We start from the raw sequence: 24,784 nt of genomic DNA, 5'->3' as shown, positions 1-24,784 counted from the left end.
TTTTAATCCCATTACATAAAATAATAAATCCATGTTTAAACTTTATAGTATTTTACTTGAAATAAGTGCTTTTTTTTCTTCTTTTAAATTGATAGGCATGCAAGAAGCGAAGGAAAGATGATGACAGAACTTCTTGCAGAACAATCACAAAGTATTTATCACCCATGGAGAAGACTGGAGGCAGGGTTTTCTCTCCACCCAAATCCAATAATATTCTGGATTACTTTAGAAAGACTTCATTCACAAATGAGAAGACTCAGACAACAAAAAAGTACAAGACAAAGTCATCCACACCATTGCCTGCTGACAGCGGCAAAGACTGTTTGGAAATGCTCTCAAATACACAGTGTAAGAAGAGAAGAAAGAGACTAAATTTATCTCATCGACTAAGTAGTATTAAAACTGAACATAAAACTCCAATTGACATTAACAGTGATGAGAGCAAAGAAGACTGTAGTTTAGATAGCGATTTTGTGGAAAGTAGTGCTTCCGCTTTACTTGACAAGAAACATGTCGAGGTACTTGCAGAAAGTATTCAAAGTCTCAAAAAACAGTCAAGCACTGTGACCTCCAAAAAAAGTTCTAAGAAAGTAAATCCTAAACATGGGCCCTCAAAAAACGATAGCAGAACACTGAGAAAAAGGAAGCACCGAGAGGTCATAGGTCTATCTGAAAGCTTACCCTTAGCAGAGGAACTAAATCTCCTTAAAAAAGATGGTAACGATAGTAAACAGATAAGGCCTGCCCTAACTAATGAAATCAAAAGTGCTGTAAATGATGCTGAGCCTAGAGATCAAATGACTGAAATAGCCCCATTAAAGGATAGTACAGTAACTGTCTCATATGAGGAATTTTTAAAAAGTCACAAGGAAAATAAAGTGGAGCAGACACCAGACTCTACAGTGTCAATTTGTATTCCTTCTGAAACTGTTGAGGATACAGTCAGAAGTGGTTCTGTGAGTGACCCTGAATCCTATGAAATTTCCCAACAGAGCCGCTTTAAAACAGTCACTGTTCTCGCGCAGATTCACCCTATCCCCCCCAAAAAGACAGGGAAAATACCCTCCATTTTCTTGAAACAAAAGCAGGTGGAAATGGAAAGTAGTCTGTCTGATCCTGAGAATGAACAGGCAGTTCAGAAAAGAAAATCCAACGTGGTTATACACGAGGAAGAACTAGAATTGGCGGTGTTGGAAACTGGAAGCTCTGATGCTGTGAAACCTAAATGCACTCCAGAAGAAAGACAACAGTTTATGAAAGCGTTCAGGCAGCCAGTATCAGATACACTTAAAAATGGAGTCAGGAAGTCTTCTGATAAGCAGAAAGAGCTCAATGAAAAATCTTTAAATGAGGAAGAAAACGATAGTAATTCTAAAAAAATCGTGGAAAATCCTGATATCCAAATGGTTTCAAATCATGGCAGTTCACAGCCCCACATTGATAAAGGAAGTTTTCCTAAGGAGAAAAGTAAAACACTGAAGAAAAAGAATAAAAAAATGTTAGAGACTGGTGGTATTCCAGCTGAAAATAGAGAGGGAAATGCTCAGGAAAAAGAAACAACTGTTTCCTTTAAAGAGAAGCAAAATCAAAACAGTCTTAGAATGAGTTTAAGACAAAAGAAAACAGAACTCAAAAACAGCACATTATTTAACAGGGAAAGCCTTGTTTGTGAACGTACAGCAAATGATGACCCTCTAAAGATTTCCTCTCTGTGTAATAAGTCTTCAAAAAAAACCAGCTTACCAATTAAGGATAAGGTTATACAGTCTAAAGCTGAGGCTGAAGACAGCTTGGGAAATGTTTCTACACCCAAATCAAGCAGAAGATCTGTAAGAAGTAGCAGCACGCCAGCTGCAATAATCGTTCGAGGTACTGATTCTGAAGATGCACAAGAGGATAGTCCAGTCAAAGCTTCGACTCCTAAAGCAGCCAGCTTATCAGAGAAGCATCGCTTGTATACAGCGGAATTAATAACAATACCTTCTGATTCAGAGAGTCCTATTAGGTAAAAGTTCTGTTTTGTTCTCCGGTTCTGAATATTCTGTGTAAGTTATTAGATTCGAAGGAAAAGACGTCAAGCACTGGAGAGTAGTTAGGTGTTTTTTTTTCTCCCTAGAACACAGCTTATTTATAAGAAAAAGAAAACAGGGTTTCAAAAATGTGGCTTATTTTCCATACTTAAAGTCAGGCATGCTTTCAGAGGAATTCTGGATGTATTTTAGATGAGCTTTACACTCTTGTTTATCATAGTTGCTAATTCCTGGAGGAATATCCTTCAAATAAGAATTCTGTGCATTTAGCAAACATGAGATTAAAAATAAGTTATAGAACTTTAGGTAAACTGAGCCATATACTATGAGGTATATACTTGCATGCTGGTTCTGGCTAATGTAACATTTTTGAAGTGAAGTGAAGTAGAGTGAAAGTTGCTCAGCCTTGTCCGTCTCTGTGACCCCATGGACTGTAGTCCATAGAATTCTCCAGGCCAGAATGCTGGAGTTGGTAGCCTTTCCCTTCTCCAGGAGATCTTCCCAACTCAGGGATCGAACCCAGGTCTCCCACATTGCAGGTGGATTCTTTACCAGCTGAGCCACGAGGGAGACCCAGGAATACTGGAGTGGGTAGCCTATCCCTTCTCCAGGGGATCTTCCCGACCGAGGGATGGAACTGGGGTCTCCTGCATTGCAAGCGGATTCTTTACCAGCTGAGCTATCAGGGAAGATAAGAAAGATCTTAGGGACTAATTTTCTGGAAAACTTAAGATTTACAAAAGAAGCTTTATGTTTTCTAAGAGTTTAACATTGAGTTTGGCTTACATTGGAACCAGTAACTTGAAACTAATGGAGGGTTTTATTTTTTTTGTTTTGTACTTCAGAACTGTCCAGAAATTAGAGCTCTAGTTAGTTGTTTACTAAATTTAATTGAAATTCTTAGACATTATAATCATAAAAATATTTGTCAATATCTTTCTGGTTTGCTTTCAGAATGAAATTCACCAGAATTAGTACTCCAAAAAAATCTAAGATAAGGTTTAAGAAATCTGAAGCTGCTGATGAAGATTTTGAGACTCAGACTAGAAAGGTAATTGAAATATTAGGGAGTCCTGTAAGTGGTATTCTGTTTTCTAAAACAACAACCACTACTTTTGCAAGTGATACGCCACAAGAAGACTCACATAATTCATAGACTCCTTTGTGTTAACTACAACCCTTTACTGTTTTCGACTGTTCACTCCGTGAGTTAGCTTATTAAAAAATCAATATATCTTATTGTGAGATGAAAGCAATGATAAAGATCGTGTAGTTTACTTAGAAAAGGTGTTCTCTTTTTAAAAATTTATTTATTTATCTGTTTATTTAGGCTTGTCCAGGTCTTGGTTGCAGCATGTGGGATCTTTAGTTGGAGCATGCAAACTCTTAGTTGTGGCATGGGAGATCTAGTTCCCTGACTAGAGATTGAACCTCTACCCCCTGCGTTGGGAGTGCAGCGTCTCAGCCACTAGACCGCCAGGGAAGTCCCAGAAAAGATGTTCTTAATCGCAGTTATATTCCAATCATTTTCCTTAAGGCTGGTTACAGAAATAAGCATGATTGAATTTTTGTTTTATTTCTCTAGATGAGAGGCTAAAAAGTGGGGTCTCTCAACCCTGGTACTGTTGACATTATGGGCTGGATAATTCGTTATTGTGGGGGACTGTCTCATGCATTATAGGGTGTTTAACAGTAACCCTCGTGTCTACACGAGATGCCAGTGGCAGTCCAACTCGCCCAACATTGGCAACCAAAAATATCTCCAGACATTACTAAATATCCCCGGGAGGGAAAAATCACCCCACCCAGTTGAAAACCACTACCACTATCCTGAATGGAGAATGTGTAGGAATAGTTTAGCTGCTTTTGTGAAATAGACTGTTTATCCCCTCCGTGAAGAATTGGATTCTCTTGGGTGAGTAGATACAAATGTGTGTGTGTCTAAAAAGCTACCAGGGTGATTCTAATGTAATTCTTGGGAGAAAGCCCCCTGCCACAGAAAGTTGGTATCTCCTTTGTTTTTCTTTAACAGTTGTCCTTTTTTTTTTGACAGCTTATCACATTCCAGGTATTATGCTTAGTACTCATACCATTAATCTCATGAAGTAAATATTTAGCCCTCTTTTGAAGGACAGTGGTGCCAAAGAAGGTTAAAACATTTTTGAGAGTTGAAGTGATACACAGTGCATTTTAAGCTGGGGGCATGGGAAGAGGGCTACCAGAAGCTGATAAATAGGAAGAAAGTAGAGAACTATCAGGACGGAAGTTGCTGTTACATTAGGAGTAAGTAAGAGCTGGCAGGACAGGCAGCTCGGTCACAAAGGAGGGTATTGGAAACTATTTTTTGAGGTGATAGGATTATGGTTGATTTAATTTCCTTCATTTTTCTGTTTTCTGTTTTTCTATAAATAAGAACTTTTAAAAACTTTAATCAGAAAAATAGCTATTAAGAAAAAAACAATTTCAAGTAATAGTAGAACTTGCCAAAATGCACGTGTGTTTTTTTTCCCACACATTTACTAAAACAGATCTCTTTGTTAACTGGTTCAGTGATGGAGTTGTTAATTTAAATTAAGCTGTATTATTACCCTAAGGTTTATCACCAGTCTGTCAAAACTTTTGCTACCAGAACAACAGATATCTATCACTCTACTCCTGTAAAGCAAATCCCTAACATTCCTGACCTCCTTATGTACTGAATATCCATGCCTGTTCTTTTTTATTTTTTTATGCCTATTCTCTTCAACATTTTTTAAAAAACATTGAAAAAGTTTTGAAGAAATAACAAACGTTCGTTTAAAAAACACAGTAGTATATACATATAAAAATGAAAGCTTTAAAAAATTTTTTCTCTCTTATTCTGTAAGGGTAACCCACTTTTAATAGTTACAAGTTTATTAGTCCAGACGTTTTCCTGTGCTTAGAGATCGTATAATATAAACTGTTTTATAGCTTGTTTGCAATATGTTTTTAATACAAATATAAAACCTTGCAAACTCAAAATATGGAAAACACATTATCTGGAAGATAATATTTGAATACATAGAGTCGCTTAGTACATCAGTGACAGAGCCAGACCGGCAGGGTAGACTTTGCTCTTTTCTATGCCTACTGCCCTTTCAATTTCTCTCCAAAGGATTCAGCCTAAAAGTGACTAAAAACAAAGAAAAGATGCCATGAAGATGGAAATAACCAACCATTCCAATCTGTACAGACATCTTTTTTTTTTTTTTAATTTTTGTACACAGTCATCTTTCTGGGTGTTTTTTAACAAATGTAATTATGTTTAACTGGATAGATTTCAAGTAAAAAAATGAAGGCAAACCAAGTATAATTAGACACATTTTAATTTCATTTCCATGGTAAAATTTGAATGGGCATTTTTTTGGTCCTTTATTTGGTGTGATCTGTGATTATAGTTTTCCATTATGTATATATTTAGTGGATTTCAGTTTTTAGAGCACTTTCAGGCTCATAGCAAAGCTGAGCAAAAGGTACAGGTTTCTCATATACCCTCTGCTGCCACATAGGCAAAGCCTCCCCCATTATCAATATCAGAATAGTGCATTTGTTATCATTGATGAACTTACATTAATACAGCATTATCACCCAATGTCCATGGTTTATTTATTTTTTTAAGTCTTTCCAAAAAACATTTATTTATTTATTTAGACTTGCTTTGCAAGGGCTGTCTCTAGTTGCAGCAAGTGGGGGCTACTTTTTGTTGCGGTGCCCAGAATTCTCTTGTGGGGCCCAGGCTCTAGAGCCCTGGCTTCAACAGTTGTGGGAATGGACTTAGTTGCTCCATGGCATGTAGAATCTTCTTGGACCAGGGCTCAAACCCATGTCCCCTGCATTGGCAGGCAGATTCTTATCCATTCCGCCACCAAGGAAGTCCTCATAGTTTAAGTTAAGGCTTACTCTTGGTGTTGCATAATCTGTGGGTTTAGATAAATGTATACTGACATGTATCCACCATTATATTAATAGTACCATCCAGAGTAGTTTTGCTGCCTTAACAATCCCTGTTAAGGGATTGCTCTGCCTGTTCATCCCTTCCTTTTCCCATGACAACCACCTGTCTTTTTACTCTCTCTAAAGTTTTGTCTTTTCTGTTTTTTCTATTATTAAGTATAATTTGCCAGAAACCTAAATTATTATTTCACATTTGTGTTTAGGTAAGCCGTGCTTCAAAAAATGTATCAAAAGCAAAACAATTGATTGAGAAAGCAAAAGCTTTGCATATTAGTAAGTCAAAATCTACTGAAGAAGTAGTGACACCTTTAAGGCGTTCGTCTAGACATCAGACGCTTCCTGAAAGATCAGAAAAAGAAGTAAGTATTACAGATATTTAGTGGTATAAATTTTGTTCTCTTCTGTTTGAAATGAGAGAAGGAAACCATTATAAAATTATAAGATAGAGTACTTGTAGGAAGCCTTGAAGTGGTAGGAAGAATATAATTTTCCATTTTTTTTTAAAGGACTTTGGGTCTCTTTTGCCCACAGAATACAATCTGAATCCTTATTGTCATTCAAGACCCTTCATACACAGAACTAGCTCCTAACTTTCCTCAAAACAACCCCCTTCCTCAAATACACACTTTTCACTCTGTCTTACTAAATTATTCATTTATCTCCAAAGGGTACAGTTTTAACTCTTTTCAGTTTGTAGTTTCAGCTTAAAATGTGTATTAGGTACTCAGTCCTACTGGAGGAATTCCTACTTAGATTTTAAGATCCTGCTAAATGCCACCATCTTCTGTTTTTTAAAAACTACAACAACAACAATTTATAGATATATAGCTTTATTAGAGAGATATAACTTTCATACCATATAGTTTGCTGTTTAAAGTATGCAATTCAGTCATAGAGTTGTGCATCCATCACCACAATCAATTTTAGAACATTTTAATACCTCCAAAAGAACCCCCATTGTCCTTAGCTGTCACCTCCCAATCTCCCCTCCCTCAGCCCTAGCCAAACCGTATAGATTTGTCTGTTCTGGACATTTAATGCAAATGATATATTATCACATATAATACTGTGTGATCCGTTGTATCTGGCTTCTCTCATTTAGCATAATGTTTCAAAGGTTCATCCATGTTGTAGCATTAGTGTTTTCTTTCTTTTTATTGCCAAATAATACCCCATTATATGGAAATACCACATGTGGTATACGGAAATACCACAACTAACGTCCATCAGTTGTTGGACGTTAAACTAGCTCTCCCTCTGTCCCCTAAACCCTGGTTCTAACCTTGATGCCATCTCTAGGGTTTCATTTGTCTATGTTTCAAGGGCCTGCTCTTGCCTATGCATAGTAGATACTCAGAGATATATACCGACCATATGAGTACTTATCAAACTTCATCTTAATATTTTTCTAGGATATATAGTTCTGAAAGGGGATAGCTAGAATTTTTATAGCTTGGTTGTATTGATTCTTTTATCTGGAATATAGTTTGTTAGTTGCTTCTTTAAAACAGAAAACTATGATCATAATAAATCTTTTTGATCATGTGAACTTGTATGGTGTAAGCACAGACTACTGCCATTCATATCATGTATTTTTTGTATCAAATAGTTTCTGACAGGGAGATGTATGGAATTATTAACGTGATTTTCTTTTCTATGACTTCTAGCACTATGATCTTTTTGAAATTGTAATAACATTATGTTATTAAAATTTTTTTTTCTTATTCTGTCTTAGGACTCTCTAATAATAATAAGTTCAAGTCCTTCTCCTATAAAGCATCCTGAGAAAAATCAGAAGAAACTTCAGTGTCTGAATGATGTGTTAGGAAAAAAACTTAACAAGACTCCTAAAAATGTCCCTGGTAATCAGGTTTGATAATATCGATGGTGAACATTAGGAGGTTTGAGGGAGATTATATAGTTCTGAATTTTAATTTAATTTAAATTTCTTGTCTTACAACCTTTTAATTATATTAAATATTTATTTTGATGAATAAATGAGTGAAGTTATAGTGTAGTTAGTAAAGAGTTTTACAAAGAGTAAGTGAGTATATTTTATGTGATTGCATTTCTTTGTATCTATTTAGCCTCAGTTAACTTAGTGATTCTGAAAGCTGACTGATCATCAAAACCATCTGGATAAATTTTAAAAAATGTTAAATTTTTAGGTCCTTTCCTAGACATTACTGACCAAGAGTCTCTAGAGGTGGGTTGTGGGAATCTGTAACGTAGAAAAAAGCTCCCCAGGAAATTCTGATATTGATATTGCCAGATATCAAAATATATATATTGATATATATTTTTTCTATATAATGAGTTGAGAAACCAACTCATTATATAGAAAAATTTTACTTAAAAAATTTTTTTAAGAGTTCTGAAAGTAATTGAAGGTAAGTGGAGATGATAAGCCTTGATACTAACCTAAGTATTTATTTTTCTAAGGAAAAGTGAAAGTCGCACCTTTATTTCTTACTAGAAAGAGTCAGAAGACAGCTGATCCCACCCTTGGTTTTGATGAAAGCAGGTCAGTCTGATACAGATTTTAAAATGCCAAAATATGCTATGAAATGTACTTTGTATTCATTTACTTTGATGAGAAAGATTTAAACTATCATTTGAAGCTTTAATAAGTCCATTTTAAAAGATGACAATGTTGACATTGCTACAACTGCAATTTGAAGATCTTGATCTTTTGCAAACATTTTGTGGCCACCTCTAGACAGACTAGTGGAAAAATAAATAGGCAAACCAAAAATACCAAAAAGCTGATTTATGAACCTAGTAAATATTTAAATATCCATTATGTACCAGGCACTGTGTTTGGTACTAGGAATATCATGGAAGTAAGACACATTCTCCATCCTCTTGACTGGTAAAGAACCTGCCTGCCAGTGCAGAAGACGTAAGAGACTCAGGTTTGATCCCTGGGTCAGGAAGATCCCCTAGAGAAGGAAATGGCACCCCACTCCAGTGTTCTTGCCTGGAGAATCCCATGGACAGAGGAACCTGGAAGGCTACAGTCCATAGGGTTGCAAAGAGTTGGACACAGCTGAGTGATTTAGCACACACACACCGTCTTCTTGAGGCTTACATTTTAGAGGAAAGACAATCTCTGATTAAGCTTTAATTGAGCCAACAAGTGAAGAATTGGAGTTGTGCTAAGGAGAGGTACAAAGTTCTATTAAGTAGATTTGGTCTGGATAAGAAAGGATTTGCTGAGGAAATGATGCCTGAACTGAAGGATGAGCAGGAGCTCATTGGGGAGGAGCAGGGTCCATCCAGAGGGACCATCCAGAGTCCCTGTGACTGCAAGGAGCATAGTAAATACAGGAAGTTGAAGGAATGTCCCTGTGACTTGAGCACAGTGAGCAGAGTGTGAGATTATGCTGGAGAGGTGGTACCAGCCCATGTGGGTAGGACCTTTAGGACACATGAATGGATATTGTCACTATGCTAAGAGCAATGAGAAGCAGTCAGAGGGTTTTAAACATGAATGGAAACTTAAGCATTTGAATTTTGAAAGCTTAATCTGACTGCTGGATTAATTTGGCTCTTGTACAGAGAATGGGATGGAGGAGGGATTAGAGTGGATACAGGAGTCCTGGTGAGAGATAATGACAGTGTGGACTCAAGTATTGGAGAGGAGGTATGAAAGATTTTAGGAATGACATTTATTTGTTAATTTTTTGCCACACCATGTGGCTTGTGGGGTTTTAGTTCCCCCACCAGCGATTGAACCTATGCCCCTGGTAGTGAAAGTGTGAAGTCCTAACCACTGGACCACCAGGGAATTCCCTAGGAAATAAATTTAAGAACTCTTTATGATTAATTGGGCTTCCCTGATAACTCAGTTGGTAAAGACTCCGCCTGCAATGCGGGAACGCTGGTTCGATTCCTGGATCGGGAATATCCGCTAGAGAAGGGATCGGCTATCCACTCCAGTATTCTTGGGTTTCCATGGTGGCTCATCTGGTAAAGAATCTGCCTGCAATGCTGGAGACCTGGGTTCTAATTATGATTAATTAGACAGGGGGACTGGGGGTAGGAGAGTTGAAGATGGGAAGATGACACCTAAGTTCTGATCTGGGCTAGTGGGTTGCATAATGGAAGAAAGACCAGGTTTAGGGACATGAGTTTAGGTTATTTTTTCTTTTTTTTCCTGTTTCAGTTTTATTGAGGAATAATTCCCTATTGTTAAATGTACATATCTTAAGCATACAGTTTTGACAAGTATATTATATCCAGATATTACATCTTTCTTTTACTCCCCATTGGTTTACTTTTTCTTTTTCTGTATCCCTACCACCACCAGAACAAAAGGTTGTCACTATTCTGGTTGCTGTTACCATCAGTTAGTTGATTTCTGTTGCCATTGGTTATTTTTTGTCTGTTTCCGAACATCACATAAACGTTAAATGTTATTTTGTGCCTAAGTGCACTTGCTTGGTACACAACATACACACACGTATTTTTTTAAATCAACTTTATTCAGGTATAATATGCATATATTCATATGCACCCCTTTTAAGTAAATAGTTTGAACTGTTACAAACATTCATGTAGAAGCCTGCCATGATACGTCAACACCACTCTCTCCCCTCGGCCACCCCATACCCCCATCCTCCTCTACCCTGTCACCACCTTCTTGCATAAGTCAGGAGGAGTTTTAGGATTAGCAATGCGGGATAAGCCAGGTGAAACTGAGACATCAGTAATAAGGGCCCTATGGTTCCTACTGTTGGAAACTTAAAAGTTCTTCTATTAATTTCTAGAAATGTGGCACTGATTTTATCTGATTATAATATAAATGTATGTTTAAAAAAAAGGAAGACAAAAGACAGGAAAAAAAACTCACCTACCATTCGAAGGTAGCCTCTGTTAACATTTTGGTGGATGTTCTTCAGTACATTTTTTTCTGTAGAGACTTATTCTTAATTTTTTAACATTGAGTAGACTTTCATTTTTACGATCAGCAGAAAAAGAATTTGACCAGTTAACATCTCAGGGAGCTGATTAAATTTCTTAATTTCACATAAAATTAAGAAATATTTATCTTATAGTGTATTTTTTCTAAGTGTTTATAACCTTAGCTATCCTTTTCTCACATTATTTTCTTAAAAGCCAAGATGCATCTGAAAAGTCTCAGGATTGTGATGTGCAGTTTAAAGCAAAGCGTGACTTCCTCATGAGTGGTTTGCCAGATTTGTTGAAACGACAAATTGCAAAGAAAGCTGCTGCGTTAGATGTGTACAATGCAGTGAGCTCCAGTTTCCAGAGAGTCCTTCATGTTCAGCAAAAAGACCATGGTGAGTTTATTATTATGAGATATTTTTAAACATTAGTAGCAATATGAAACTATGTAATTTGGTTTTAGGTGAGACAAAGGTTCAGGCATAATTCTTATGTGGAATTTAACGTAGCTTTTTATCCTCTCTATTCCTGGGAAATCCCATCAATAGAGGACCCTGGTGGGCTACAGTCCATGGAGTCACGAAGAGTCGGACACGACTGAGCAACTAAACCAGCACTACCGCATCCTCTCTGCTGCAGCCTTGGGCTGAGAAAGGGGGTGGGGCAGGAAAGCCGAAACCCTTAACCCTGATGCCAGGGGAGGGCAGGCATGTGTGTGGAGCTGAAGTGAATGCTGTCCAGAGAGGCGCTGTGTTCTTGAAATCTGAGCCTGTATGTGCACAGATCATCTTTTAAGAGTTTCTTAGAGGAACTCCATCCCTGTCTGTCCAGTCTGCAGCTCACTGTTTAAGAGAAATCTGTTTGCCTCCTTGCTGTAACAGCTTGTGCTGTTTGGTACCACACAAGTATCTTGTGAACCATCTCCTGGAGTTGGTAACAGGGAGCCGTGCTCCACTATTCTAGCTCTCTCTACCCTCACATGTACTGCACTCGAGAGCAAGATGTTTACACAAGCCTTGTAGGATGGTGTTAACTTGATCTTGATCTAATTCTCTGTGGATTCAAGCGCTATGGTAACCACAGTCTTTCTTTACCTATTTAGTTTTTATAAATACTAATCATATACAAAGCCTTCTATCTTTGCTTTGTTGTTGTTCCTGGAAAGTGTTAGTCACTTCAGTCATGTCTGACTCTTTGTGACCCCATGGACTCCGTCCATGGAATTCAGAGGCAAAAATACTGGAATGGGTAGCCATTCCTTCTCCTGCGGATCTTCCCAGCCCCAGGATCACCGGGGTCTCCTGCATTGCGGGCAGACTCTTTACTGTCTGAGCCACCCGGGAACCCCCCTGTTGTTGTTCCTACCTAGTGCTTTTTGTCAGGGCAGAAACAGTTATGTTCTTCTCAGCTGGCTTTGTGGTTCGGTTTGGTGTTGTCCCTCTACTCATGAAATGTTCACTATGTTCTGTTCTCGTTTCTTTTCCTTTTATGTTTCTGACCTTGATGGTTTTTGAGTTTTAGTTAGCCTGTCCTTTCTCTGTTGTATGGAGAAGTTCCCAGTCAGCCTTTCTAATAATATTCTACTTTTCCTTTTCTCTCAGTTCCTCTATGGCCATTCAGTGGAGGAAACCTTTCTTGTTACTTTCACCAGCTCAGTTTTATAAAGCATTTTCTAATAGTATGTTCAACTATAGAAATTAGTTATACTTTTCCTTAGGATATGCCCATGATCACCTAATAACAGAATCTGGATTTCAGGATGCTAATTGCCCCTGAAATTTTTAACCTGAGTAGCAAGGTTGATTTAAAAAAATGAAAAATGTGCTAATATTTGCTTATTTTTAACAATTGGGAGGGAAGACTAGGTAATTTTTATTAACTTGTTACAGGTGAGGATTTTGTTCCTGGGTACTCCTTTGAATTTTGATACTTTTGTGTTAACTGTGTAGTTGTTGTTGAGTCTTTCTGTGTTTGTTGACTTGGCATTTGGTAAATGGATAAGAATGTGAAGAATGAAGGTATTTAACGTTATTTTTCTGTCTTTCTTTAGGGTGCCGTTTGTGGCGTTTGAAACCACCCACTTGTCCTCTCTTAACTAAACTTAAAGAACTAAATACTAAAGTAATAGATCTCTCAAAATGTGTTATGGCTCTTGGTGAATTTTCAATATTGAATTCAAATTTGAAAAGTAATAATTCCACTGTTGTGGTAAGTATGAGAGCAGTCAACATTATAGGATGTTTCCTTCACATTTTTCAGAGGGGAAAAAATTGTATGTGTCTACTATTGGAGCCTAAAGATCATCTCTTCCTGGAGTCCAATTTAAAAAAATAAATCCCAATTGAAATATAAATCTCTTTTAAATTCTCTGAGAGCTTTAAAAACATTTTAAGAGTTAATGATAGGCAGTTTCAAAAAGAATGTTAGATTATATAGCACATTTAGATACTTTGTCAGTCAAAATTATACTCTAATAAATGTATAAAATACAATTCGTTTAAAAAAGAAAAAGAAAAATATGAACTAAGTCCTTGTAAAGCTATGCAAATGCAGCTTTGCCATCAAGGGTTGTATTTAATGACTAAAGTTAATCCTACCCTGATGTAGACTTATAAACAGAAAATAATTGGTAGTATTCTGATTAAAATATTATTAGAATATGAGTTTAATTGAACATTGGTTTTTTATTGCAGTTTATGGGGAGAAGGAAAGATTTGACTGAAGAAGCAAGAAATCTTCTGTTGGAGGAAATTAGGTGGTCAAATCCCAGATTTCCTTTGAGGAAATACTTCTCTTTGCTTCTAAAAAAGCGAACTGAGCACCAGGTACTTTCTGAGTGTCATTGTAAACAAGGTTAGTGATAAATATTATCATTTCCATTAACATTTCAGTTTTGAAAATGCTGAGGTTAGCTGTTAACTCTTGGAAGTGGTCACCACTGAGAGAACTTTTCTTGTGGTTGACAGTGAGGTTTGTTCAACTAAAGTAAAGCATATTATGTGATGCATTGTTGGCCTCTGCTGGCTTCCAGAGTGGCCAACCCCAAAACAGCTTTAATTATGTTAAAATACTAATAATTTATTTAAGGAAAGTCTTAGATGAGGTAGTTTTTATAGCCTGTTCAAAAGGCAGTCTAAATAACAAGATAGCAACTAGCTTTCAGCATCCAATATTTGATTCTTGGCTTTTCATTTTATAGTAATAAGGCTATTGGGTATTTTGAAGTGATATTAAGATTATTAGGTAATAAAATTAGTTTTCTGTTGATTGGTAAGCACATGCATTTCTGTAATTTCCCAAATAGAAAGTCCACAACTTGAACCCATTGTCAGCCGAAAAGAAACCAAAAGGAAACGAGTGGAAATGGAAAATCATAAATCCAAAAGAAGGAAACCAAATGAATATTTAGAAAGTCCAAGAAAGATAAATGGGAAACCAGAAGAACTTGACAAAAGAAACAACTCCAGTGGGATAAAGCTAGACTCTTCCAAAGGTTTGCTTCCTAAAACATCCAGGAAGAAACAAACAGCTTTGAGTACAAGGTGTAAAGTGGAAACAACAGTAGAAGATCCTGATGTTCTGATAATAGATGATGACAGAGAGTCTTCATCAGAAGGGTCTTCTATTCCAGGTAAATTAGATTCTTTTCTCCTTCTGGTCCTATACGTTTTTTGTTTGTTTGTTTTTAACCTCTCATTTTCCCCCTCTTTTCTAATGTATGCTCATTGCAGCATTCAAACAAAATAAGACGTGGAAGCCTCACTGATTAGGGTCTTACAGATAAACCACATTTAACAGATTTCTGTTTGGCCGTTGATTTTGCTCTGCTTCCCTAAATACGTATGCCTTTTTAAAAACTTGGGATCACACTCTATCTATTATTTTACACCTGTTTCACTGATTTTTCTGACGTAGTCCCGTTTGGTTATCTAGTGTATCTGGAGTATTCTATTGAACTAATTAATTTATTCATTTAGAGTATGTTTTGATCATTTGTACAGCAAGTCTTTTTTTTTTTAGTTGAAGTATTCTTGGTTTACAACGTTGTGTCAGTTTCAGGTATGCCGCAAAACGAATCAGTTATACATGTGCATAAATGCATTCTTTCTTTCAGCTGCTTTTCCCGTGTGGGCCATTACAGAGCATTGAGGAGTGTTCCCTGTGCTATATAGCCAACTCTCACTAGTTATCTGTTTTAGATACAGTAGTGTGTATATGTCAGTCCCAACCTCCCAGTTTATCCCTCCTTCCATCTGTGATTGTGCTTCGGTTTTGTAAAAATGTTCATTTGTTCCCTTTTTTTAGATTCCAGATATAAGCGATATCACATGATATTTTTCTTTCTGTGTCTGTCTTACTTCACTCAGTATGACAGTACTAGATCTATCCATCTATAATTCTTTTAAACTATTTTCATGCATTGCTCCACTAAATGAAGTGCAGATTCCTTAACCCCACAAATTCCATGGGCATTTTGATTTTGCATTAGTATGTAGGTTAACTTGAAGGGAACTGGTATCTTCCCAATGTTGTCTTCTCTGTCAGGAAAGTAGCCTCTCTCCGTTTACTCAGGCTGACCTTATAGAAGGTTCCAATGTATCTTTTTAGTGGTCAAGAAGAGGCTTCGTGAAAAGTATGCTACATTTGTCCTTTAGACATTTCTTATAGTACAAATTATTTTTCATAATTTTCATTTCTTAAAGGCAATACCAAAGAATGCTCAAACTACTGCACAATTTCATTCATCTCACATGCTAGTAAAGTAATGCTTAAAATTCTCCAAGCCAAGCTTCAGCAATACATGAACTGTGAACTTCCAGATGTTCAAGCTGGTTTTAGAAAATTCAGGGGAACCAGAGATCAAATTGCCAACATCTGATGGATCATGGAAAAAGCAAGAGAGTTCCAGAAAAACATCTATTTCTGCTTTATTGACTATGCCAAAGGCTTTGACTGTGTGGATCACAAGAAACTGGAAAATTCTGAAAGAGATGGGAATACCAGACCACCTGACCTGCCTCTTGAGAAACCTATATGCAGATCAGGAAGCAATAGTTAGAACTGGACATGGAACAACAGACTGGTTCCAAATAGGAAAAGGAGTATGTCAATGGTGTATATTGTCACCCTGCTTATTTAACTTATATGCAGAGTACATCATGAGAAACACTGGGCTGGAGGAAGCACAAGCTGGAATCAAGATTGCCAGGAGAAATATCAATAACTTCAGATATGCAGATGACACCACCCTTATGGCAGAAAGTGAAGAAGAACTAAAGAGCCTCTTGATGAAAGGGAAAGAGGAGAGTGAAAAAGTTGGCTTAAAACTCAACATTCAGAAAACCAAGATCATGGCATCCAGTCCCATCACTTCATGGGAAATAGATGGGGAAACAGTGGAAACAATGACTGACTTTGTTTTTGTCGGCTCCAAAATCACTGCAGATGGTGATTGCAGCCATGAAATTAAAAGACTCTTACTCCTTGGAAGGAAAGTTATGACCAACCTAGACAGCATATTGAAAAGCAGAGACATTACTTTGCCAACAAAGGTCCGTCTAGTCAAAGCTACAGTTTTTCCAGTGGTCATCCATGGATGTGAGAGTTGGACTGTGAAGAAAGCTGAGTGCTGAAGAATTGATGCTTTTGAACTGTGGTGTTGGAGGAGACTCTTGAGAGTCCCTTGGACTGCAAGGAGATCCAACCAGTCCATCCTAAAGGAGATCAGTCCTGGGTGTTCATTGGAAGGACTGATGCTGAAGCTGAACCTCCAATACTTTGGCCACCTGATGGGAAGAGCTGACTCATTGGAAAAGACCTTGATGCTGGCAAAGATTGAGGGCAGGAGGAGAAGGGGATGACAGAGGATGAGATGGTTGAATAGCATCACTGACTCAATGGACATGGGTTTGGGCGGACTCCGGGAGTTGATGATGGACAGGGAGGTCCAGTCTGCTGCAGTTCATAGGGTGGCAAAGACTTGGACACAACTGAGTGACTGAACTGAACTGAGTGCTTTGAGTAACGTTTTTAATGTATACTTTTAAATCTTATAGTCATAAGACTTTATGGTGGTTAGCTTTTAAGGGGAACAGGTTTGATGAGAAGAATTTTCAATGTAAGGTTTTTTAAATTGCCCTTTTTGGCAATTTATAAATATAAACATTTCTACAAATACTTATTGTTACATGAAACAAAATGTAAATGTATAAGAATATATGTTTATGTCAAGGAACAAAATACTTCAATACGTATTTTTTTCTTTAGATTCTGGAATTGAAGACATGCTTTGGACGGAAAAGTATCAACCTCAGAACTCCAGTGAACTCATAGGCAATGAGCTAGCTATAAAAAAGTTACATAGGTTGGTAAAATTTATAAAGGAATTGAGAAATAGTTTATGAATATAGTTTTACTATTTATTTATACTGAAATCTAGAAATTATGGGCTTCCCTGATGGCTCAAATGGTAAAGAATCTGCCTACAATGGAGGAGACTCCGGTTCGATCCCTGGGTCAGGAAGATCCCCTGGAGAAGGGAGTGGCTACCCACTCCAGTATTCTTGCCTGGAGAATCCATGGACAGAGGAGCCTGACAGGCTACTGTCCATGGGATCGCAAAGGGTCAGACACGTGAACGACTAACACAACGCTAGAAATTATAAAGTTACACATCACAAGGTAAAATCTTAAAAAAAATCCAGAGTGAAAAGTAAATGTACCTCTTTTCTCCTGTTTCTATTCCTTACTATTAACGATGTCTTATAAAACTTCCAGAAAAAAATTAATGCATATATTTGTTCTTCCTAACAGATAGGATCATATTACTACTAACTCAGGTCATAATCCTTTGTCTTCAATTCCCACCTCCAAAGAGTTCTGGAAATTGAAAGTTTATTAACTTTATTATATACATAATATTTATTATGACCTTCCCTGATGGCTTAGAGGTAAAGAATCTGCCTGCAGTGCAGGAGATGCGGGTTTGATCCTTAGGTCGGGAAGATCCCCTGGAGAAGGAAAAGGCAACCCACTCTAGTACTCTTGCCTGGACAGTCCCATGAACAGAGGAGCCTAGAGGGCTACTGTCCATGGAGTCAAAAAGAGTTGGATACAACTTTAGCGACTAAACAGCAACGACAAAAGTTCAGTATGTATTATCGGTCCCAACCAGAAATATCCAGTGATTATAGATGTACTGCCACAGACCCACTAAAGGTATTATGTGACATGTAGTATATGTTCCAAATTACATTTCTAATATCTGAAAAATCCTGAATTCTAAAACTCACCTGGCCCAAAGGATTTCATACCAGAAATTGGGAGCGATAATAATAAACACTTTGAGATTGGCATTGTTCTAAGTACTTGATAGTTCTTAGCTCATTTGATCCTTAGAATGATCCTATGAGGGTAAATACTGTTCCTCAGGAAGAAAGAAAGGAAGAATGAGTCCTAGAGAGGTTGAGTTATTTGTACGAGGTCATACATCTAAAAAGTGGTGGAGCTCAATTTAAACTCAGGCGGTCTAGCTCCAGCTGAGAATTTAATCTTCCTACTCATAGCATGGTGTATTAGACATCTTTCAAGTCATCGTACAGTCTATTCCATTTCTAAGTTTCTCTGTACTGGTTCCTTATGTGACCATACCATAAGGTATCTTTTTCCCTACCGATGCACTTTTAAGTTTTTCCTTTTGGAGGCTAATTTAAACAATGTTGTAGTGAATATCCTTGCACATATTGTGTTGAGTATTTAGGCAAAATTACTTCATTTTAAAATATTCATGCCAGTGTAAAATTATTTTACTATATAGTTGATTCAAAAGCATCATGGAATTCTTAAAATGTAACAATATACCGTACCTTCCCCCCAACAACCATTTTAACATACTGTCTAAAAACTATATTCTGTGGCTTATTTTTATTAACATACATTTTCTTTGGATAGTTGGTTAAAAGACTGGAAAAGAAGAGCTGAATTAGAAGAAGGACAGAATTTGAAGGGAAAAAGAGACGAGAAACAGGAAGGTATTTTGAGTCTTTTTTTTCCATTTCACTGAACATTCTTAGAATTAGATTAGCTAAACACTTTTGTGAGGCTTCTTATTTGGTATCTTATGTTGAGTTTTCTCGTTTTTGTACATTGAATTGCCAACATTTATCGGCAGGAAGTTGTGGGATTTGGTCACCAGGTTTGGTGAGATAGAACTGCTGCCCATGCGGTTGTTTTATGTGCGTTTGAATGATTTTTCAGATTCGTTGGATAGCAGAGACTTCAAAGGCAGTTCAGATGATGAAGAAGAAAATCGCCTTTGTAATACCGTTCTTATAACAGGGCCAACAGGCGTGGGGAAGACTGCTGCGGTATATGCTTGTGCCCAAGAACTTGGATTTAAGGTTAGTATCAGCTCTAGTGGATGGATACTAATGTAATGAAATGAAAAGAAATATAAACCATTCTGCCCCTTTTCATGTATTCTTCTAGATATTTGAAGTGAATGCCTCTTCTCAGCGCAGTGGTAGACAAATTCTGTCTCAGCTGAAGGAAGCTACTCAGTCTCATCAAGTAGACAAGCAAGGTGTCAACTCACAGAAACCCTGCTTTTTTAATAGCTACAATATCGGCAGGTCACCAAGTAAGTGAATTATTTTCTTCAAATCATAGTCTTTAAGAAATGAAAATTTAAGAAAAGAATTTTAATAATCAATATTTTGTCATATTTTATCTCTTCCTACTTATATATGTGCCTTTCAAATTTTTCTCTGGTTTTATGTTTTAAAACAAATCTCATGACCATCACATAATTTTACTCATGTATATATATATACTTATTATTTAGCTCTAACTGATAAGGACTTTTTAAAAGCATAATTGCAATATCATAACCAGACTAACAAAGTTAACCACATACCTTAATTTGATCTGATACATAGTATGATTTCAGTTTTCTGTTGTTTCAAATGGTTCGTTCAAATCAGGATTCAAACAAAGTCCACACCTTAATGTCTCTTAAGTGTCTTTTCATTTTTCTTAACAACTCCTTCACTCTTTCTCTTCATGTTATTTGTTTGTTGAAGAACATGGGACATTGGTCATAAAAATGTCTCACATTCTGGATTTGGCTGACTATATGTACATGGTATCAGTTAATACATTCCTCTTCCTTGTATTTCTTATAAACTGGCAGTTAGATCTGTGGGCTTGATTAGGTTCGTTTCCGTTTTGGTGCCGGTGAACATTGGGGCTGTGCTTCCTGTGGTGTCATAGCAAGAGATACATAACAACTGGTTAACCACTTTTAGTGATACTAAGATATTTTTTAAGATTATACCTCTTCCCTGGTGATGTTAAAATGTCTGATTTTTATGACATGATAGTGATATCTATGGTAATTTTTTTCAAAGCTCAAAATTTCCACTGTTTTTTCAAACATCTATGATACACAAGAAATATAAGATCTCTGAAAGTGAGGGTATAGAAAAAGAATAGGACACAGTTATGGATATGTGCACGTATGCTGGTATGTAAAGAAGATTCTGCTCTGAGTCCATTGATAATAACTAGTGCATGTAAAGGCTGAATTGGGGTACTTAGAGAGGAGCAAAGGACAAGCTCTGGGATAAATGCCAGGCTACTGTCAGGCTTCTGAAAGGTGGACATCAGCCATTTGTTTTTAACTTTGTATCCATCTTTCATATCTAGAAAAAATATCGCTTGTAATACCATTTACTGTGGGCTGAATCAAAGTTGGATTAGAAGGCATGTAATGTGCTCAGTGTACACCAATATCACTTTTCCTCCAGCCTTTAGTTGTGGCATGTGAACGCTTAAATGCACCATGTGGGATCTAGTTCCCTGACCTGGGATTGAACCCAGGCCCCCTGCATTGGGAGAGTGGAGTCTTAGTCGCTGATGACCAGGGAAGTGCCCCTCTAGCTTCTTTTGACCTCTAGCAGATATAGACAGAGTGAATGGCGGGATTGTGAACATTATTTACTTCAAAAATGGAAAAGAGTATCTTTTCCAGATGATTGGCTTTATCTTCTCTACTGATAGGCTAACAATATAGAAATATTTAAGCGTAAAGAGTATTTGACTATAAGAATGAAAAAGAATTTTTATATCTTTGCTTTTTAACTGGTATGAGTAGAATTATACTGTGGATAACTCCATCTTGCCATCTGTTTAAGTTTTAGAATATTTGTTTTTAAGTGCAGTTTGTTTTTGGCAGAAAAATTATGCTCCCCCAAGAAGGTTGTTACTTCACCAAGAAAACTCCCTCCGCCATCACCACAAAGTAGTGGACCAAAGCGAACACTTCCACCTAAAACTTTGGCAAATTATTTTAAAGTGTCTTCTAAGCCAAAAAATAATGAACAAATAGGAGCACTTCTGGAAAATAATAAAGGTAAGACACTAAATTGACAAACCCTGATACATAAAAATTGGATCATATTTCATGAGTTCCTGTTGTTATTTATTAAACGTCTGAAGGTCCTACTTGTAGCAGTCTTGATACTTTGTTTCAGTTTTGATAGGGGATTTCAGTTCGAGCTTATTCTGTGGAAGTAGTCAATGTTCAATCAAAAGTTGATTTGAAAGAAGATAGGGTACATATATACAATGAATATTATTCATCCCACTAAGAGAAACAAAATGGGGTCATTTGTAGAGACCTGAATGAACCTGGAGCCTGTCATACAGAGTGAAGTAAGTTAGAAAACCAAATATCGTACATTAACGCATGTATGTGGAATCTAGAAAAATGGTACAGATAAACCTACTTCCAAGGCAGGAATAGAGACACAGACATAAAGAAGAAACATGTGAACACAGCAGGGGAAGGGGAGGGTGGAATGAACTGTGAGATTAGGATTGACATACATACACTACCATGTGTAAAATAGATAGCTGGTGGGAAGCTGCTGCATAGCACAGAAAGCTCAGCTTGGTGCTCTGTGATGACCTAGATGAGTGGGATAGAAGGTTAGGGTGGGAGGGAGGTCCACGAGGGAGGGGATATATGTATACATACAGCTCATTCATGTCATTGTACAGCAGAAACTAACACTACATTGTAAAGTATATTCTAATAAAAAAGTTGATTTTATATAAAATATTATTTTATATGCAGGAATCAAAAATTCTTTTGAACAGAAACAAATCATTCAGACTAAATCTACAAACACAACTAATTCAAATGTCAAAGAGTTCGGGGCTGAGGAACCCAACAGAAAAAATGCAACATCCCTCATTCTTTTTGAGGAGGTAGGTTTACAGAGGTATACATTTGTGATATCTCCTGATAAAAGCTTATTCTAGAGGTTACTATATATGTTACTCTGACGATCTGTAAAACAGCCAAGAAAGTCAGGAATAATTGTGTCTATGACCCTGGTTCAATCCCTGGGTCGGGAAGATCCCCTGGAGAAGAGAATGGCAATCCACTCCAGTATTGTGGCCTAGAGAATCCCATGGACAGAAGAGCCTGGCAGGCTACAGTCCATGGGATTGCAAAGAGACGGGTATGACTGAGTGACTAACACTCACTCATTTCAAATTAAAGTGAATAAAACTGTCAACCATAGAAGAATTTTTCAGGAACATGATTCATGCAATTTGATTACTGTTCAGAGTTTGTAAAATTATACTGGCCCATACTTATCCAGTTATATTAATAGGTAACTGTATTTCTTTGGTTTTAATGTTTGACAATTTCTTTACTCTTACAATAGTGTAAGACATTGTAAGCGTGGTGTGAAGTCACAAATTCATAAATTTTGTCTCTGACATATAGTGTATCTACTGTGTATACATAACTAATATTCAAGTAAGTGTATTGTTACTCACTATGTCAGTATTCTAATAACCATTTTATTCTTAGGTTGATGTCATTTTCGAAGAAGATGCTGGATTTTTGAATGCAATCAAAACATTCATGGCAACCACGAAAAGACCTGTAATCCTTACAACAAGTGGTAGGTAACCAGTGATTTTACAATTAATTACTTTCGGTTAAAATATTTGGGGAAAACTTCTAATTTTGGTTAGATACATTGCTTTAGAAGTCTGCTGGTGAATTAAATTGGTTGTTTTTTCCTGAAGAGGAGGCTTCTAGATCATTTTTATTAATCAACTAAGAATTATTCAAATTTGCAATTGATTTGCAGCCTTCCATAATTATAAAACTTAATATATTAACTTGTAAATACCAATGACTTTAAAAAATGGGTACTACTTTGAATTACTGTGTTGGGGTGTTAAATATTTAGGATGCCAACAACAGCCTACCTACACAGATAAAGAAATTTATGGACAAGCCAGTGAAGGGGTTTTGGGAAGAAAAATAACAGATCTTTCTCTTTATCTCTTCCTCATACCTATAATTAGGTCACCAAACCTCATTTACGGGTCAGAATTTTTTATGGAACCTAACCTTTCTGCAGTTCCTTAATATTGAACTTGGCCATTCCTTAGCCCTTGGTAATGTTTCCGTATAGATTAATTGCATATTTTAGCTGAAGTCAGCCATCATCAGTCTCACAGAATTGGTCCCCTTTTCTTTATAATTAGAATTCGGTTTTTAATTTTAAAATTTCATGCAATATTTTTCATTCTATACATTGTATTATAATATTTACAATATTTGTTATTGTGGCTATTCAGAATGTCTCTACTATGGGTTTTTGTAGGAAAATGTGTTTGTGTTAGACTATACTTAGAAATTAATGGCCCATTTAATAGTTAATGATTGTACTCTAAAAATATCGTTAAAATCATATTAATCACAAGTAACTTGGTAGTTTAACAGGTCAAGGTAGAAATTCAGTTTCTTAATGATTTATAATTTGTATGATGTTTTCATTACTGATGAAATATAGGATACTTTCATAGAAAATGTATGACTAGAGAAAGTACCTTAGTGGTTTTAATGTTTAAAAATATGTTTTTTCACTGTAGATCCAACATTTAGTTTAATGTTTGATGGCTGCTTTGAAGAAATTAATTTTAATACTCCTTCACTGGTAAGCTTTGAATTTTGATGATCATAAATTATATATCACAATTATATAACAGGTAATTTATTATAATATGTATCTATATTTTAACTATTTAAGGGGTACATTAACATTTTTGAGTTTTAAGTGAAAAGAGAAAATGAAGTCACTCAGTCGTGTCCGACTGTTTGCAACCACGTGGACTGTAGCCTATCAAGCTCCTCCATCCATAGGATTCTCCAGGCAAAAATACTGGAGTGGCTTGCCATTTCCTTCTCCAGGGAATCTTCCCGACCCAGGGATTGAACCCAGGTTTCTCTGAGCCACCAGGGAAGCCCATTTTGAGTTTTAGGAGACTTCTGATTTTTTTTTTTAACTTAAAATTTTTTTTCAAAATTTGAATATTCAAGGTTTTACTAGACTCCAATGTTCTTTAGGTCTTTTTCATAGAAACCAGTGCTTTTTTAAGGTGAAATTTACAGACAGTTAAAATTGCACTAAGTATACAAGTTGAAAAATATGAACAGAGATAAACATCCATGTAACCATTATCCAGATCAAAATCACCTCATTATCCAGATCAAAATCACCTCAAAAAGTTCCCTTGGGCCCTTTTTAGTCAGCACTCCCCTCTCTACCAGAGATAACCACTATTCTGATGTGTGTTAACTCAGATTAGTTTTGTCTGTTATGAAACTTTATGCTTTAATTTTCAAATTCTTTGTGTTTGCATACATTATAAACTCCTCGATACAATGCTCTGTTTTTTGCTTTAGTTGATCGTATATACTTTAAAGAAATTAAGAAGGTAAAAAATCAGGTTTTTATTTACCTGTGTAATTTTGTATATTCTTAATTTCTGTATGA

The 24,784-nt window shown here is 36.5% G+C and overlaps 1 protein-coding gene across 1 annotated transcript in view; it reads left to right on the top strand.

Annotated features, from left to right (window-relative positions):
* Window positions 1-24,784, top strand: part of ATAD5 (ATPase family AAA domain containing 5) — a 34,101-nt gene that overhangs the window by 2,882 nt on the left and 6,435 nt on the right. Inside the window, exons 2-18 of the mRNA XM_068978806.1 lie at window positions 96-2,005; window positions 2,985-3,081; window positions 6,209-6,364; window positions 7,741-7,867; window positions 8,448-8,529; window positions 11,127-11,311; window positions 12,967-13,124; window positions 13,610-13,769; window positions 14,221-14,409; window positions 17,184-17,280; window positions 18,867-18,946; window positions 19,173-19,315; window positions 19,404-19,554; window positions 21,151-21,327; window positions 22,054-22,187; window positions 22,804-22,897; window positions 23,880-23,944. Coding sequence (XP_068834907.1) covers window positions 96-2,005; window positions 2,985-3,081; window positions 6,209-6,364; window positions 7,741-7,867; window positions 8,448-8,529; window positions 11,127-11,311; window positions 12,967-13,124; window positions 13,610-13,769; window positions 14,221-14,409; window positions 17,184-17,280; window positions 18,867-18,946; window positions 19,173-19,315; window positions 19,404-19,554; window positions 21,151-21,327; window positions 22,054-22,187; window positions 22,804-22,897; window positions 23,880-23,944 — 4,005 coding nt within the window. The remainder of the gene's footprint in view (window positions 1-95; window positions 2,006-2,984; window positions 3,082-6,208; window positions 6,365-7,740; window positions 7,868-8,447; window positions 8,530-11,126; window positions 11,312-12,966; window positions 13,125-13,609; window positions 13,770-14,220; window positions 14,410-17,183; window positions 17,281-18,866; window positions 18,947-19,172; window positions 19,316-19,403; window positions 19,555-21,150; window positions 21,328-22,053; window positions 22,188-22,803; window positions 22,898-23,879; window positions 23,945-24,784) is intronic.

Source organism: Capricornis sumatraensis, chromosome 8 (assembly GCF_032405125.1).
Source record: "Capricornis sumatraensis isolate serow.1 chromosome 8, serow.2, whole genome shotgun sequence".
NCBI classification, from domain to species: domain Eukaryota; kingdom Metazoa; phylum Chordata; class Mammalia; order Artiodactyla; family Bovidae; genus Capricornis; species Capricornis sumatraensis.
Note: the sequence above shows the minus strand (reverse complement) of the source record. Positions and strands in the feature narration are given on the sequence as shown.